This window comes from Aedes aegypti, chromosome 2 (assembly GCF_002204515.2).
Source record: "Aedes aegypti strain LVP_AGWG chromosome 2, AaegL5.0 Primary Assembly, whole genome shotgun sequence".
Classification (NCBI taxonomy): Eukaryota; Metazoa; Arthropoda; class Insecta; order Diptera; family Culicidae; genus Aedes; species Aedes aegypti.
In genome coordinates this window covers 6,623,178-6,641,157 of record NC_035108.1, presented here as the reverse complement: position 1 = coordinate 6,641,157, position 17,980 = coordinate 6,623,178, and the positions used below count along the sequence as shown (strand labels likewise).

Sequence of the window (17,980 nt, the reverse complement as noted above, 5' to 3'; positions counted from 1 at the left end):
GTGGTAAAGTTTGACACCCAAATTTATCGGTGTAGAAGAACAAAACTGACCAATCTGGGATATAACGTGACATATTAAATTGGAGTCAAATTTATAGTATTTAGTTGGGTAAGTCGGGTCCTGGCCACGTCCATGCGAAAGCTGAGCGATAACAAAGGAGCAGCAATTTTTTAAATATTTCAAGTGAAATTAAGGTATTCGTAGTATTAAGCTGTCCAGAATTTGAATCAGAACGGTACCTATCTTCCTTTACAGGAAATTCTGCAGGTAATTCTATTTATGGGAATAGTGAAACACTAGCTTTTTATAAAGAAGTATATCAAACGATATTGTATGCTATTGATGACTCTTTTCTCCGTAAAGAAGTTGTACAGGAATGGACCAAATGACTACTCTGCGGAATACTTGCAGCGGAGGTAGGGCGATTTGACGAGGAACTTGTTACGGTTGAGAATATTAGTTACTCGAGTCAGTAGGTGCTACAATGGACTTTTTCCGCACATTCCGCAATATTCTACCGAAATTTTTTTTTGTATGAGCCTTGTCACTTGGATCAGTTGTGTAATTTGTTTAGGTACTGAAGTCAGAAATTTTGAATGATGCGAAGCGAAAGAATATTTTCATTTTGATAAAACAACTAAAATCAGACCAGAATCATTTCTCAATTTCTTGAAACCAAACTTCAAGTGTCTACTAGACACCAAAAGTGTGAGTCATGCAAACCACATCTATCTAGCAAAACCACAGCCTAGCCAACGCAAAACAGGTTTCGTTTCACTGCGTAAGAGAGCAATCACCTCACGTTTTCACCATCATCAAAATCTCATGCGCTAATGATCTGTCGACGGCACTGCAAAGAACGAGATCAGCTTAACCCGCGGGTTCAAGTGAAGCATTTTGGGCAACATTTGGGTCGGGGCTGTGAGTCATCGCTGTTGTCTTGATCTCTGCACGTACAAGACACCACCGAAATCACGGATCTTTATCCCAAGCCAATCATGCTTGCCAAAAGCAGCAACGAAAGTTTGAGAAAAAAGCAAAACAGAAATAAGAAAAACCGTCTACTCATGTGATACAATTACCCACTAACCACCGACCGACAGACCGACGATTGACTGGTAGACGATGGATTGACGCGACGCCACCAAAGTGAAACCAGTTTGCGACCTCCTCGGGTCATGATGATGGGTGTACCTTCTGATGGTGTATTTTTATAGCTTTTTAGGTATCGTAATTCGGGGTAACATTGATCCCTTTTTACTTAGCTTAGCTTAGATTAGCTTAGACTGACTACGCCTTTCAATGGTTGCTATTCCGTGATCGACCGACGTCAGTGAAGATGCACAAAAAATCAACTAGAAGATCGGCTGGGATTGGCCATAATCTTCTTCAGTACGCATAACTCAGTGCCTCTATTTACGCAGGGTCAATAATGGCGCCGGCCACGTCCTTGCGGTCAGATGGGATTAGGGGAATGAAATTTAGTGTGTAACCTTTGCTATTTAGTTTCCACTCCAATCATCACGATTTTTTGGAAGATTTTTAACGAATATCTGAGTTTTGGAGAGTTGTTGTTTTGTTGCCAAGATATTCTAGGATTTTTTCAATTAACTCCTGGAATATCCTCGACGAATCGCTGATTGGAATTTTTGTTAGGATGCTCCCAAGTAGGAGAGGATATCTTATTCCTAGCAGTTTTGATTAGTTTTAACAGAGGTTATGCTCACATTTTGCAACAATTTGTCTAGTCAAGTGCATACTCCAGCCGAGATTCAGACAACTTTACCGAGAAAAAATCCCAATGTCAAGACGGATCATGATCATCTTTGTCCTACTAGATATCTATAAAAGATCTTGAATAATCCGACAGAAAGTTATGCAGTAGAATTTCTGTCGGATTTTTCAATATCTTTTTTTGGATATCTTGCTTTATCTGTGGTGGATAACAAGCGTAATCAAAAACTACGTGTATATGTCAAATTATCCTGAGATCTTCGACGGTTTTCATAAACATTATTCTCAAGAACGTCCCACTTTAGAGGTCCGCGAAGTGTTTCAAGCGTGTAGAGTTATTCACGCGTAAATTTTCCCACTTCCATGAATTGACACTAAATACAATACGTGATTATAGATTATCACGAATTGTATTTAGTGTTAATTCATGGAAGTTGGGAAATTTACGCGCGAATAAAACACAACCCTCGCAAACCCTCATTTTATATATTTTATAAGCTCATGAATATGAAAAACACAAGCATCGCATTTTACGAGGAGGGTCAGTCTGCGATCATAAGTTGATGAAGTTTTCAATATTTCGTCACTTATTCTTTAAAAGAAAAAAAAATATTTTTTACAAATTGCAGGCATTTTAGTAAAAAATAAAGTAAGATGTATTCATGTAACGTCGAACCAGATCCATCCCACACGGGCTCAGATTGGTTACCACTTCTAGTACTGCATTTGGTCCCTCGTCACTGCGAAAGATACCCAAGTTTGACAGATCGCAGTACATTTTTCACGGCATTCTAGATTACCTCATGAGCCATAAAATTTTGGGCAACTGCAAGGGACATGGAGGTCTTAATTTTGTCTTTGGTAGAACGCCTAAAGCAGTGGTAACCAAACTCCGAACCGCATGCGACTCTCGAGAGGGTATTATGCAGCACAAGCACTGCTGGCAGACCCACACTCAAATCTCAATCACTGTTTTGTATCACGATAACAATCTCATTTCTAGCGAAACGTTTGAAAAGGGCCAAACTGCAATATGTAAACAAACTCGTTTATTCATTATTCGTATCAATTTTTACGTAAATTACCATTACAATCTCTCAAATATATGCAAAACGCATTTTTAGAGGAAGTTTCATTCAAATTTTAAAAGGGTCTATGGCATAACCGCAAATTTCCATCAAAATCAGGTTATCCCTTTTGTACATTTTACATTTTTCCTTTTTATTACATTTAGCCATGGCAGTGATGTACTAAACTTTTCTGAGCGATATAACAGTTTATATCGAATACGACTTCTAATGAGATTCATTGAAAAAATATCCTCTTGAAATTATAAGATTCATTAACTCTTCTTCTACCAAGGGGGTGAAAACTTACGCCAACTACCAAGGGTTCAAAAAAAGTCGGAAGTGGACCATGCATATCTCTGTCATTTTCGAAGCGATTTTCAAAAATTTTTCAGCAATGGAACCGGACACTATTCAAGATTGATGTTCATTTTAAGATTTTTTTTTAAATAGATGCGTCTTTCCAAAATTAAGCGCAGTATGCACTTCAACAGAAAAGTAATCGCCTATCTCGATGCGTGGGAAGTTTCTTTCAAGAAACGCTCAAGAAAAGCATTTTTCTTTGCTCGCAGTACGCAGTCGAAAAGAAATATCAATTCAAATGGAGCTCACTGTACGAAATTACTTGACCATTTCTTGGGCAGAAATTTTTACTTTTCTTGAGTGGAACAGCATACTTAGCTTTATTAGGCAAATAGCACTACCTAGTTTTTTGAATAACGCATTTTTTCACAAATTCGACATTTACACAAAATTCGAAGCGATGACATGTAGTTTTTTCGACATTAATTTGTTTGTTTGAGTGAAGTAGGGTTCCTAGTACCGACCCATTTTGACGAGTACCGGTTCTACGGTACTGTAACTCTCAGTACTGGTAGTACCGGTAAAATACCGGTACTGGAGGACTTTTTTTTTTTTGAAGTAAATATAAAGCATACATAATTGGATAATTCAAATTTGTCTTTTTACCATCCACAGTGGACCGTTTCATAGGAAATTCGAAAAGGGTGCGGATGTATTGTGAAATATGGTTTGTGGTGCGGAAAATCGTTAAAAATCAATAATTTATTGACTTTTGCACATGCATCGTGAAGTGTCAAACAAATATTTCGCTTTGGACAGACTCTTGATACACGAATTATTCTGAACAATTTCTATCAATCTTCGTCCTATAATTTAAGCACCTTTAAATGCTTTATCTTGAATGTTCTGTAACCTTTGTGCCTAGTTGTCTACAAAGCATGATATTTATCATCGGCAGCTTCATTTGTATCCGATAATTCGATAATCCTGTTGGTAATCATAGGATCTTCTGAATAATTTCCATTCAAGATCTTCACACTTATTTTTTTTTAAATGTTCAAAAGCATGTTTTAACGAAAACAAGATGCAAAAAATGAGCGTGCTTCTAATGTTTTTATTTACGGAGATAAACCATCCCCTTGCTAAAAATATGATAATAAGATAAACCTTTATGTAGGGGAAGACGGGGTAAGACTGCCCGCCTAAGCAAATTAAATCATTTGTCAAAATCAAGAATCAATAAATCCTTTTTCGACACAACATGTCGTTTTTTAAAACCTTAGGCATGATAAAAAATTATCACAGGTGTTGTATTTAAAAAAAAAATTCTTGAAGCTTTAAAAAAGTGATATCTTATCACGATTATTTTTAGCGACGGGATAAGAGCGACCACCACGATTTTCGTACACAATTTTGCGAAAAAATATATCAGTTCCCTGTGATTTTAAAAAGTATAATGTTTTATGAATTCTACATTTATTAACGTGGATATTGAATCATTTTTAGGGTTAATTATTTAAAAAAAACTGAAATATATACTTATTATTACCTTAAAACACTCATATTTTGGGAAAAATATGCGAATTTGGCTAGTATTTTTCACATAATTGATTTAATTTTTATTGAACAGTAATGTACAACGTAGTTACAACTTTTAAAATGGTTTATACAGTTATTTGGTATAAATTAGGGGTGGCGGTCTCACCCCGTCAACAGTTGTCGGTTTTACCCCGCTAGCGCAATTTTCACAACTATGGCCTTATTTCAAAGCTTAATATTTACAATTCATATATCACTTCACCGAAGCGTGTTTCACATTTCTGTTAAAGCATGGACGGGTAATTTGTTATGTTTTTCCAAAAAAAATCCCTTCTGAAATCCTTAAGTGAGCATCTGTTAAATTTAGATCAAATTCAATATCGACGAGCTGAAATTTTGTTTTTTGTTATGAAAAATTTGATGTAAATATTACACTGAATGCTCCGGAATGTCAAAAATCTTGTGTTTATGGAAAGTGCTTGGTGAACTTTCAAGAAAATTGCCATTTTCATGCCAAACTGAAAGTGGTCCGTCTTACCCCGGCGGGCGCTCTTACCCCGCCTTCCCCTAATACGTTCGTTGATTGACCGGAGAAATTTACCAGTAACGTTCTTAATCAAACTTATGTATCATTTATTGTGAAGAAATTCATTGATTCAAACGATTATTACAGATTTTTCATCAGTACCGAAAATACCGGTACTAAGTGTTTTCCAGTACCGGTATTTCGGTACCAAAAGAAGGTCGGTATTACCAGTACTTTCGGTACCGGTACTCCCGGTACCAAAACCCTAGAGTGAAGTCAACATGTTTGAGCGGAAATAGAAATTTTGGATTACACTCAAAATTTATTTTACCTAAAATATTTCGAAAAACCCTATTTTTAGACTCGTTTCCCTGTAGCTCAAAATTCAAAGCGATGACATATAGTTTTTTCGACCTAAAATTTATTGTGAGAGTCTAATGAACATGTTTGAGTTGAATAATAAATTTCCGATAACACTCAAAATTAATTTTACCCAGAAAATGTATTTTCCAAGCTTTTTTGTCTGTAAATTTAAATTAAAGGCTATGACATGTAGTTTTTTAGCATTAGTTTACTTGTAGAAGTCAAGTGAATACGTTTGAGTAGAAAAATATGTTTTTGACAGCACTCAATTTTTTTCATATAGTTTTTTTTTTTTTTGGATGACTCGTAGAAGTCATGTGGACATGTTTGAGCAGAAATAGAAATTTTTGATTACACTCAGAACTTTTTTTACTTAAAATAATAAAAAAAACCCTATTTTTTGGACTAGTTTGCCTGTAGCTCAAAATTCAATGCGATGACATATATTTTTTTTTCGACAGAAAATTGATTGTGAAATTCAAATGAACATGTTTGAGTAAAAAATTAATTTCAGATAACACTCAAAATTTATTTTACCCAGAAAACAACATAGAAAATGTATTTCCTGAGGTTTCTTGTCTGTGAATCAAAATTTAAGGCTATGACATATAGTTTTTTGGCATAAATTTATTTGTAGAAGTCGTGTGAATATTGTAGAGAATTTTTGACTACACTGAAAACTGTTTTTACCCAAAAAACAACACAAATACTTATTTCCTGAGTTAGTTCGTCTGTAAATAAAAACTCAACGCTATGACATGTAGTTTTTTCGGTATGAATTTACTTGTAAGAGTCAAACGGACATGCTTGAGCAGAAATAGAATTTTCTTATTACACTCAAAATTTATTTCACCTAAAATATTACGCAAACCCTTTTTCGTGAACAATTTGCCTATAACACGAAATTCAATGCGATGACATAAAGTATTTTTTACATAACATTGATTATGAAAGTCAAATGAAAGTGTTTAAGAAAAAAAATCGAATTACACTCAAAATTTATTTAACCTAGAAAACATATATCCAGATAAAAATATGTAAATCAAAATTAACGGCTATGACATGTAGTTTTTTCGGCATGAATTAACTTGTAGAGCTCAAGTGAATATGTTAGAGCAGAAATAGAAATTTTTCATTACATTCAAAATTTCTTTTACTTAAAATACTACGAATAACCCTATTTTTTGGATCCGTTCGCATTTGAAATCAGGGACATGAAGTTTTTTCGACATTGATTTACTTGTAGAAGTAAAGTGGGCATGTTTTAAAACGAAAGTAAATATTTGCCTACACTTTAAATTTATTTTGAGTTAGAAACTACAAAAAACGTATTTCCGTAACTTGTCTTTACAAACAGACAAGATCGAAAGAATTTTTATCGGGCATGAACTTACTTGTGCAAATCAAGAAAACATATTTCAGTAAAAATGAAAAATTTGGTTATACTCTAAATTTATTTTAAATGTTGATGGGGAAAACAAATTTTGAGTGTTATCGGAAATTTATTTTTTTACTCAAACATGTTGACTTCACTTTCACAATCAATTTTACGTCGAAAAAAAACTACATGTCATCACATTGAATATGGAGTTACAGGAGACGGCTCCAAAAAGTGGTATTTTTCTAAGTATTTAAAGTAAAAAAAAAATTTGAGTGTAATCAATAATTTCACTTTCTGCTCAAACACATTCACTTGACTTCTAAAAGTTGATTCATATAAAAAAAAAACTGCATGCCTTGTGTTTTTATGAACAGACGAACAAACTATTATACAGGTGTTAACAATTCGTTTAACATGAATTTTAAATTGCTGTAACTAAAAACTAATAATCTTAAATTATTATTCTCAAATTATAAAACTTTCAGAATATGCTGTCTGTGATAAATTGTATGCCGATTTCATATACTTGATTTAGTTATGATAAAAATATGCAATATTAAAACATCAAAGAATGAAAAGTTTTTTTTTTTCAAAAACTGCGATAAAAAAGTTGAAAATTAATATTTTTTTGTGTAATAAATGTCTTGATGGGAATTGCTTTGAATGTTCACGATCTCAATCTAAATTCCTCGATTTCAAAAGTGAACCTTGCAATATTTACTCAAGAGTTTGTTTTTCTGAACCAATTAACATAAGCTTAATTATTTCACGGAGTCTGATGTGTGGCTCGCGCTATCAATGTAACCTGCATCACAAAGGTAAATCGTTATGCAAATTTTTGAGCTCTAATCCGTAAATAAGATACCAGTACTTGTTTTAAAATATAAAATTATCTTCAAAACTTTAAGACAATATACAGAACTGATAATTTTTTCTTCAAAAATAACTATCAAAGTTACCCTGTTTAAAGGTGATGGTTTTTCGCTCTTAGTGGGATTGTTTCAATAAATTTTACACTGCGCCTCGATTGCGTATGATATAAACTCTACCTTCAGTTTTGTTCACTACTTATTCATTGATCAAACCATGATAGTGCAGATATTACACACGCACAAGGAGTACCCATGTGATGGTTCGACAAAAGTATCAAATTATCACGTTTGAGTTTCCAAAATCTTTAGCAAACACATTCCATACACGCGAAAGCCACTTGCTGAGACAACTTGAATTATTTGGCGAAATTTTAACGCCTCCAAATTCAACTGATCACATCGAGCACTTTGGTTTCGTTTGGTTTCGCAACAAAATCCACTTATTAAAACAATGGATACCTTTCACCAAAATGAGTGTAAAACGGTCGGTTCGCACTTACATTTCATCGTTCGTTACGCGTCGCTAAGATCAGTCTTTTTCCACGTCCCGGTTAGTACTGGTCCCACCCACATATATAGACTGAACAGTCAAGCGCAACTCGTTATCAACAGCTGTCTGGCCTTACGATGGCAACGATAAAGAACGATGCAAATCCTGTGTTTTCCGATACGGGTGAAGTGCACGTACTTCAAACAACGTTTAAATACGGAGAATAGAAAATAGTGATTAGGCAGTAAAGGAATGATGACTCAATTCAACTGTATGACGTTTTTAGCAGGTACCGATTGGATCCCACTTCAAGAGTTATAAAAATTAATGTCCTGTGTTGAAGGTAGATAACAACGTGTTCTAGCTTGTGAAAGGTTTTCGTCATATAAACAAACCGAAATTGAGTAAACTTCTTCCAAGCTGAGGAAGCTCGGGTTGTTTACAGCTCACAGAAGTTACACTTCATCATGCAGCATGAAGGCCGTTCGGTTCGCTACGTTCCGACCGGTCCAAATCTATTTCGATGCGCTACTCCGTCCATCGAGAAGGAAGTGAAGAGAAGACTCAATCAGGGAATTTCCTCTGCTCTAGTGCCATATAACATTGTTTCCCATGTAACATGATGGTGCTTTCCCCATTTCTGTACGGTGTCGTGACACAACATTCGAAGGAAGTGGTGAAAGATGACGCAGGTAATGTTGTTTATTGGAGCACCGTAGAGCTTCTTCATAGACTCAGAAGTACCTACGGCAGCACGTTTCCTGCAAGATGCCTCTGAGGCTTCTAGTTTTGAGTTATTTCTATCCGTCAGGCAATACTGTTTACAGCAACAAACCAGACCACGATGAATTATTTGATGGTTTCGAGTAAGGAGCGGTCGAATTGATTTGACCGTGAAGCGGTTGTATGAGTTAAAAATGACTTGCAGGCGTGTATCGATAAACAGCGCTGGTTACGTAGAGATGTGAATCTAAAAAAGTTTCAACAATAATCTTTAATCAATGATAGAGGAGTGATAGTGTTCGGCGGCTAGAGGTTTTCTTGTTGGTACTTGGGTTTCAACAGTCAAACATTTCCGAAATTTGAACAACAGTCAACTCTCCCTTACTGGATATTTCGTATCTCGATATGGAGTTAGATAATCATATGTATTAAAAGTCGGTTTTCATGGCTACCTCGATGGTCTCTTGGATCGCATTTGCACTGGTTTTGTTTTCTATAACCCGATTTATCCCTAACCCGATGGTTCCTTTAATATTGAGTTATGTAGAGTTGACTGATTAAACTTTAAGTTTACACAGAGCAAAACATAAATTCTTCCAGCTATTGCAGCGTCATTTTCGCTTATAATGTATGCAAGGATTACTTTTGAAATGCAACAATTCTCCAAAATTTATATTCACAGAAATTTTCGTGGAAATCTCTACAAAGATTACTAGAGATGTCCGCAAACGGGTAGGACTCATTATCCGTTGTGCTTTTAAGGGTGTTAGAAACAATTTTTAAAACGACGTTAGGTGGCGTCTTGCCGTTACAATTGTCAAATGATAACTATTTTAATCCTATGCTCATACATCGAGGAGCAGGAATATACATTTACTCATTTCCACAAACAGGATGTTTTCTTACAGCAAAACTTAGAAGAATCTTTTAAAAAAGTCGATTGAAAATATGTCTGGACTCTGGAAATATTTTATAAGAATTTATCGAATAGTTTGTATTTCTTTTTCTTACTTCTAAAACCAGCTTTACGGGCGCAATACACTTTCGATCACGAATTGGGGCCTGTAGACGGGAAGCACTGTGCATTGAAACAATTGCATATATAGCTTATCAAAACTGACTATAATGACAATAATAAAAACCAATAGGGCATCCGATTGAAGCGAGATGGATAGGAGGAGTAAAACTGTCAACTTTCTATCGCTAGCGTTTCGTAGAAAGAGGGTGGGCTCTTCTTTACATCTATTGGGTCTTTCTTGCATACAAGGGCTTGATTGTACGACTGTTTGTGTGAACTTACTGCTGGAAAGAGATTCTTGTCCCTTGCGAGTTTCGCGTAAGTGACGGATACGCCGTTCGTTTTTGGCCCTTCAGACGGAAGTATGATTGAATTAATACAGTCTTGATCATATTGTTTCGTCAGCAAATACCATTGCTACGGATACCTTGCTACAATAGATTGTAGCCTATATCATCATGGACTGGAAGAACTGTACAATTGAGAGCGCTAAGAAGATGATATATGATGATGCAATACCAGAAAACAGTTATAATTATCCTAACACTGAACGAAAACCAAACGGACCAGGAGAAAAGATTCAAATTGATTTTCAAAGAATGCGGTTTTATATTTCTATAGGGATATTTCTAATTTTTATTTGCGAAGAGACTTACTTGTGACAAGTATTACTGTATATTTTTTTTAACTGATTTTCCCCAGGAATTTCATCAGAAACTTATACAGGTGTTTGGCCGAAGCTTTTTTTGAGGAACTCATTTTATCATTTTATTATGGACTTTCTGAAGCATTCCTCCAAATATTCGTTCAACATCTTTTTCATAAGTCAACCTGATTTTTTTTTCTAAGGATTATCCATTTGTTACTCCTGAGATTCTACAAGGAATTTCTTAAGGAATTTCTTAAGGAATTCCTCCAAAAACTTTTTTTCATAAATTGCCAATGATTTTTTCATCTATTTTCGTAGGATTTTGGGCTCTCAGGATAAATTTCAAATTAACAAAAAAGACGCCTACACGTTAATGCTTCCAGTGAACGATTTACCCTTTGAAGGAAGCACCACACTACACAACGGAGTAGCATGCAACGCCCAGTGGCATGTTCCTGACGAAAAGTTTTCCGGACTGAAGCGGGTATCAAACCACACTCCTTTACTCGATGCGGCTAAATGCCTGGTAACACTAATCGCACGGCCACGGAGCTCGACATTCATAAGGAAATCTCATAAGAAAGTCCTTGCAGAATTCATCTTGGTTATTTTTTTCGTGGTAAACTTTTTCTAGAAATTATTAAAGATGTTCCTGAAAAAACGGGAGGGTATACCTAAAAGGAATTCTGAAGTTATCTTTGATGAAATTTATGTGGAAATTCTTGAATAACTATTACAATGACGTCTTAAAGAAGTTTTAGACTCTCCAAGAAATCTTGGAGGATATTCTATTGCTAAGATGATTATTGTTGCATCGACAAACTTTGTCTTGCCATTTAGTCGGCTATAGTAAAATATCATAAACCGTCTCATACAAAACGACATACAGTATTGGCCCGATTTTGTCAGCCCCCTATTGCATTAACAATTTTTGCTCTCATGGTTTCACAATCGAATTTTCTCCAAACCTTCTTTAGCCCAGTCCAAGATATCATGAATGTGCATTACAAAGACAGGGCGTCTGCTCATTTACAAAAATTAAATTCCCTGATATTTTCAGGTTATAAAAAATATTTCCAGATAAAAATAAAAATACAGGAATGATTGATGATTTTTTTTAAATTTTAGATAGGGGAACTTACGTATTCTCGGCAGCTTAAGCCGATGCCGTGCTTCTTTTGTAATTTTCTAGGACGTCAGCAGACAAATTCCGTGTTTCTCTATTTACATTTATGCGTTGCTCAATCCTCTATCGATTCACACCGACAGAATTGTCAAAATGCTTTTGGAAACGTTTTTACAACGCTGCGAACATCCCTTGTCAGTGTGACTATTGTCGGCAGCCTGAATCTCTTCGGCAACCTTCCCATAACAACTGCTGGTGAATCTCTTCGGCAGCTCCAAATCAGTTGCATTTTGAGGCGTGCTCATTTGAATTGATGACATCTCCAGCGATATCGTTTGTTTAGTCTTGGAAATCTCGCCAGCGGGAAGCGGGCAGAACAAAGAATCATCTGAATGTTTTCACTGATGTGATTTGATAGAAAAATACTGTATATTTGGCGTTTGAAATTTGATTGCCGATAATAGTCGAATGGTGCCGAAACCATAAGTCTCCCTAACTACAAATTTATTTTTCTGCGCCCAGGCCTTCCAAATAAACGAGATAAGTAAAAATATATTTTTCACTTTCAGTGTCTTGAAAACAACAACTTTACAGACCTTAAAGTTTAATTCCGCATTTGGACACACGGTTTTTTAATAATATTTAAAAGACAAGCATACCTGCTCGTTTTGTTGTAGATTTTTTCACATACTACTTCGAAAATCTCTTCAAGAGTTTGATTTGTGATTTTTCAGGAACATTCTAACATATTCATCCAGAATTTCTTTTTAGACGCCATCATGAATTCAATCTGGATTTTTTTTTCTAAGGATCAAGAATTCCTCCAAAGATTTCTGCAGCATTTCACGCATCTTCAATTTGTTTAAACTCCCTCAGAAATTCCTCCATTGTTTTTTTTTTTTCATTCACAGGGAAGCCTTCATATATTTTTCCTTTCATTTATCAAGACATGCCTCCAAGTGAACTTTTTAGATTTTTTGAGAAAAATCCGCGAAGAATTTCTAAAGAAAACCCTAGAGTAATCCCTGATGAAACTTGTTTGATCTGAAAGAACTCCCGGATTCTTCAAGAAATTCTTTCTAGGATTTTTAAAATACAATCAAATCTCTGAATAAAGTCCTACACGACTTTTTTAAGAAATTCATTGAAGAAATTTAGACAGAAATTTATGTGTGAATGATCGGTACAATAACTATAATAATTTCTGTAGTTATAACCGGTGTGGAACTTTGAATAATGGTAATAATGGAAAATCTCTGGAACTTGAAGAATTTATGAGATTGTCTTCTGAGGAAATTTTAGGACACTCTTTGTGGAAATTACTAGATGGGCCAAACAATCTGGAATTTATTCGCAATAAAAACAAACCAAGAGAATCGTATTCCGCCTAAGTTTCTTACAGCTTTTGAACTATAATTCATAGGACAGGCATGATTTTGAGATTTTGAAATAGTATTCAACCGCAAAAAACTAATTTTTCAACAATTGACAATTTAAAATTGCCTAATTTTCAAGCTTTTTACAATAATTATAAGAAATCTTATGTGTTGGCTGTAGCTATTAAAACTGTGAGGAATACCTCAATAAAAATTTTACGTCAATATTTGCTGAGATATTTGAGATCATGCTTTGGCCCATTGACACCCCCGATGAAGGTATTTTAGAAGAATTCTAGAAAATTACTAGACAAATTTCTGAAGCTGTGGAATAATTGCAAAATTTTCTCTGAAATATTGACTTTAGAGACCATTTTGTTTATAAAGAGACTTTAAAGACGTTGCACTTAAAATAGTGACTTTTGAGAGACGTGCATTAAAATAGTAATCAAGTCTCTAAAAGGAGACATGCTGCCAGCCCTGGGTCCTGCATTTCACTCAAGAATTACCTCGACAACTATCATCTTGCTGAAGTTATTTCAAACTTCTTTGAAATGACACTACCAGACATTACCATTAGGCTTTAGAATTGTTCTAGTAAACGAGACAAGAATTTTCTGTTATATTTGAATTATTTAACTCCATAGAAAATACAATCTAATCTGTTTAATCTGTTTTGCACTGTCAATATTGGAAAATATTCAGCATGTACCAGAATTACTTCTGGATTTTTTTTTGTCAGCATTGTTATTTGCAGCAATTAGATTTTTTTTTTTCATTTGGAGATTGCCAATGAGCAAAAAATGATTATAAATCCGAGCTGTTTAGTGGAATAACTATAGGTAATGAAAAAAACGAATTTAGTACTATACCATTTAGTTCCACTAGTGGAATTAAATGGTATAGTACTAAATACGTTTTTTATTACTAAGCAAAAAGAAGTTCTTCTCTAACCTGCTTTGACGTTATACTACATGCAGATCTCAGTTCATCGTGGGGTTCACATTTTTTCTCAACCATATCTTCCACCCAAGATACAAGCTAGTCAACGCCATCACACTTTCCCCAACTTCTGGTCTAAACTCCCAAGCATCATCAATTACATTCCATCAATTTAACAGCTCCGACCACAACCTGAGATGAACTTTCCTTTCGTTTAACAGCCGAAAGCGGTTGCCCCGCCACCATCCGGCGGCACCTTTGGGGACAGTTTCTAATTCGTCGAGCACGTTCCTTTCACCGTCATTTGAAACGACCAAACGAGAGCCCTATCCGAACACACCTGCACAAGGTTGCATTCGACGCCAAAGGGAACTCGGCGGCTTACTTCAGCTCTGCTCCCTATCCGATTTCTGGTATTCCACTTAAAACTAGACAGCAGCCAACCAGTGGATACGTTTAGCCGATTGGGTTCGCTCTTTTCACTATTGTTTGGTGCACTTCGCAGATGCTGCAGAGTAGGTAGCTTGGTGTTGGTGGCAAAGTATAGTAATCGATTGGTTCTGCTTTCGAATCGGGCAAAGATGGAGACTTTGACTGCTGCAAGTGTGGCATTAGTAATGCCAATGTAATATAATTTGAAATGTAATGTGTAATTTGAATTTGATGTAAATGTGTAATTTGAAACAATAAATGAGATTAACAAGAAGCAAAATGTTGGGATTTTATTGGATGGAAATAAGATGACTCCGTGATAAATTGACTCGCAATAAGTTAAAAAAATTGTCATTGGTGACTTTAATGCAAAACATAGCTAATGGAGTAATTCGCAAATCAAGTCCAACAGCAGAATTTTATTTGATGAGTGCTCTGCAATATGTTTCTCAATTCAATACCCTGATAGCCCTACTTGTTTTTCCTCTTCTAGAAACCCTTCTACGATTGATTTGGTCTTAACATCATAAAAGTGTCCAAATATTTCTTTACCCTACCAAAATACTTGTTTTAAAATGTATCAGTAATAAATTACGGATTCAGACATCGATAATCGTAACTCTTAGTTTAATTCGATTAAAATTGATAAGTCTACTAAAGCAAAACACTCTACCTACAGAACCGATAATGGAGCATTCACCGAATCCGATCGAACGTGGTTTCCTATCTTTGGGGCATCGAACGGAAATGCAAAAAAAAATACACCGGTGCTTATATTTGGTATTTTGTGCACGTACCGTATCGTGGGTTGTCGGTTTAATTGCACACTCTGGGTTGATTCAACTTGTATTCTGGACTGCGGTAAAGACGGATGTCAATGGTCTGCCCCGTGTTGGAATGGGAGAAGTGTTTTGGTTTGCGAGATGCTTTTTTAAGCGTCGGTGGAGCAAATGACCAGTGGTTACCCTGTTAATTTACTTTTTTTTGCGGAGGTTTTGTTCGCAATTGGGGCAGCCGTACCAATTTAAAAAAATGTTATATTGCCATCGAAAATTATGAATTAATCATTACTCAATTAATCATAGTGTTTTTGGAGTAGACAGTTATACTTTCCTTTTCGTCATCAATAAAAAGTCCTCTAGAAGTTCTACATACCTGTAATGAAGAAAGAAAAAAATGGAACTTTATAAATGTATTGCATTAGGCATCAACATTTGAGTATATAAAAAATCGTTCATCACAGTACATTACGAAATCAAATTATAAAATTCTTAACCCTCTAATACCCAACCCCGCCTTTAGACGGGGTACACTTTGGAATTTTGTGTATTTTTTCGTAGCTCGGAAATTAAAATGATTTTATTTTTGGCTTAAACCTTGACTCATAACACGCATATAAGAAAAGTTTTTTATGATTTTTGAAACTTTTTTGTATTATTGAAAATTGTTTGAAAAAGTGTATTCTTATATAACCTACAAATGCCTGGGATTCATTTAACGTGTATTATAAAAAATCGTACCTTTTATATTTTTCTACGATCAACCTATCACAGAAGAAGAGCCTGATGGTATTGAAATGATTTCAAATCTGTTTTTTCCGTTAGTTACACGGAAAATAAAAAATGTTCCAGAAAAAAAATGAAAAATTCATATTTTCAAAAGTATAGTAAAAACTCAAATTTTTATTATTGTCAAAAATCAGTAACCAGAAGAGGCTTCAAGAAAAAATTGAAAAGGATAGGGATGTTCAAAAATAAAAATAATAAAAATCAAAAACCAAAATTCATAAATTTGCGAAGAAAAATAAATCATTGCCCAAACCGTGTTTAGAATGATTTTAGATAACGAAAAATAATATTTAGATCGAAAACAAAAATTTGGGTATTAGAGGGTTAATACAGCAAACTTGTATGATTGGAGCACTCTGAAAATATCACTTCTTCGTATGAAGCTATGCATTCTTCTGACTTGATCGATGTGTAATTTTCGGAAACTGGAATAATTCAAGTGCATTATGAATTTCAGTCTCAGATGTTTTGAAGAATATAAACGCTATATGGAAGCTTAATTTTATCAAAATTCAATTTTCAAAATATCAATCAATTCAGGGAAACTCACGTATTTCTGGCCGATTTGTTCCATTCGTCATGGGGTATTTTTGTCTGCATAACGCCAGAGAGTTCTTACTAATTTCGAAGACGAGATCAATATTGAGCATTCAAAACAGTTCGACTACTCTATGCAACAAACTAAGTGCAAGCAGCATTCAAGCAATAGAAAAGTCATCACGCTGCGTTGCTTCAACCAGTGTGGGATACTCTCATACTGTGAAGGGTGACCGATTACGAGGAAGCGGAGAAAACAAATTCCACTCGCTGAAACATCACTGTGCATCATTCCAAGTAGGTCAACTAGCAAAAGACTCTTGGAGAATGCGAAGAGACTCTTGGGGGAAGATATCGCTTTTTTACATTTCCACCCGTGTGCGTAGTTTTTTTTTGTTCGTTTGGAATACAATGATGGTACAAAGACCTACTGCTTACAGCGACTGACCATTATAATTTTTTTGCAGTGACTCATTACTAAGTATCAAGATGAGAACATTGATAACTGGAAACATTCATGTTTTTTTTTACAAAATAATAAAATAGGCATTGGTTAATGTAGGGTCGGTGAAGCCTTAGTAGACAGTCCCACTAATGCTTTTAACGGCAGTAGTAAATCATCGCAAAATATTTTTTGACTTTAAGGTCAGGAACTATAGGGTGTCCCAGAAAGTATGGTCATGACTTTGATAATAAAAATCATGGTACTTCTCCAAACAATCAAATATTTTTTTATATTTTTGTATTTTTTTGAAGTTATTTCAACCAGCATCTGTAATAAGTTTGTTTTATTTAATAATCCCTTACATTGAAAATTTAGATTTTAGAAAATCAATTCTTATCTAGTCAGCGCAGACCCTACATTTTGTTTTTGTTGAAAAATAATTAGTAAAATATGTTTTTATTAAAATCTTTCACAGTGGTGAGTTCAAGTACATTGTATCAATGGTGTTTTACATAAATTTTTGTTTGAATTTTTTTTGGCTTAGTTAGAAAACACTTGAAAAAATAGTAAAATTCGAAAAATCTCGTATTTACTCTTCTCATAAGACAACATCGCGAAGTTCTAACTCTTCAGGTATTTTAAATAGTAATAATAATAATATATTTCAGATTTACTAAAGGTCAATTTTTTTTGAGTTAATAATAGAGGTTTTAAACCTCGCGGTTCATTCACCTCTGTGCAAAAGGTTAATCCCTATTCTCTTGGATAGGCAATTTTAATTTTTGATTTATTCATGTTTTTTCGTAAATATAAGCATTTGTTTGTTGACTATTTTCAAATCGACCACGGCTGGAATTGGATTTTTAGTTTCAATACAAATTTTACATGC

At 34.7% G+C, this 17,980-nt stretch overlaps 1 protein-coding gene across 11 annotated transcripts in view; it reads right to left on the bottom strand.

Annotated features, from left to right (window-relative positions):
* The window catches only part of LOC5579310 (prominin-like protein), a 198,086-nt gene that overhangs the window by 77,169 nt on the left and 102,937 nt on the right, over positions 1 to 17,980 (bottom strand). For 5 of the 11 annotated variants that reach the window (XM_021839822.1, XM_021839828.1, XM_021839825.1 and 2 more), the window contains exon 1: positions 8,286 to 8,378. The exons of the other annotated variants lie outside the window; for them this stretch is intronic. In XM_021839822.1, coding sequence (XP_021695514.1) covers positions 8,286 to 8,292 — 7 coding nt within the window. In that variant the 5' untranslated portion in view covers positions 8,293 to 8,378. Of the gene's footprint in view, positions 1 to 8,285; positions 8,379 to 17,980 lie in introns of those variants that run through there. 11 annotated transcript variants of the gene reach the window in all.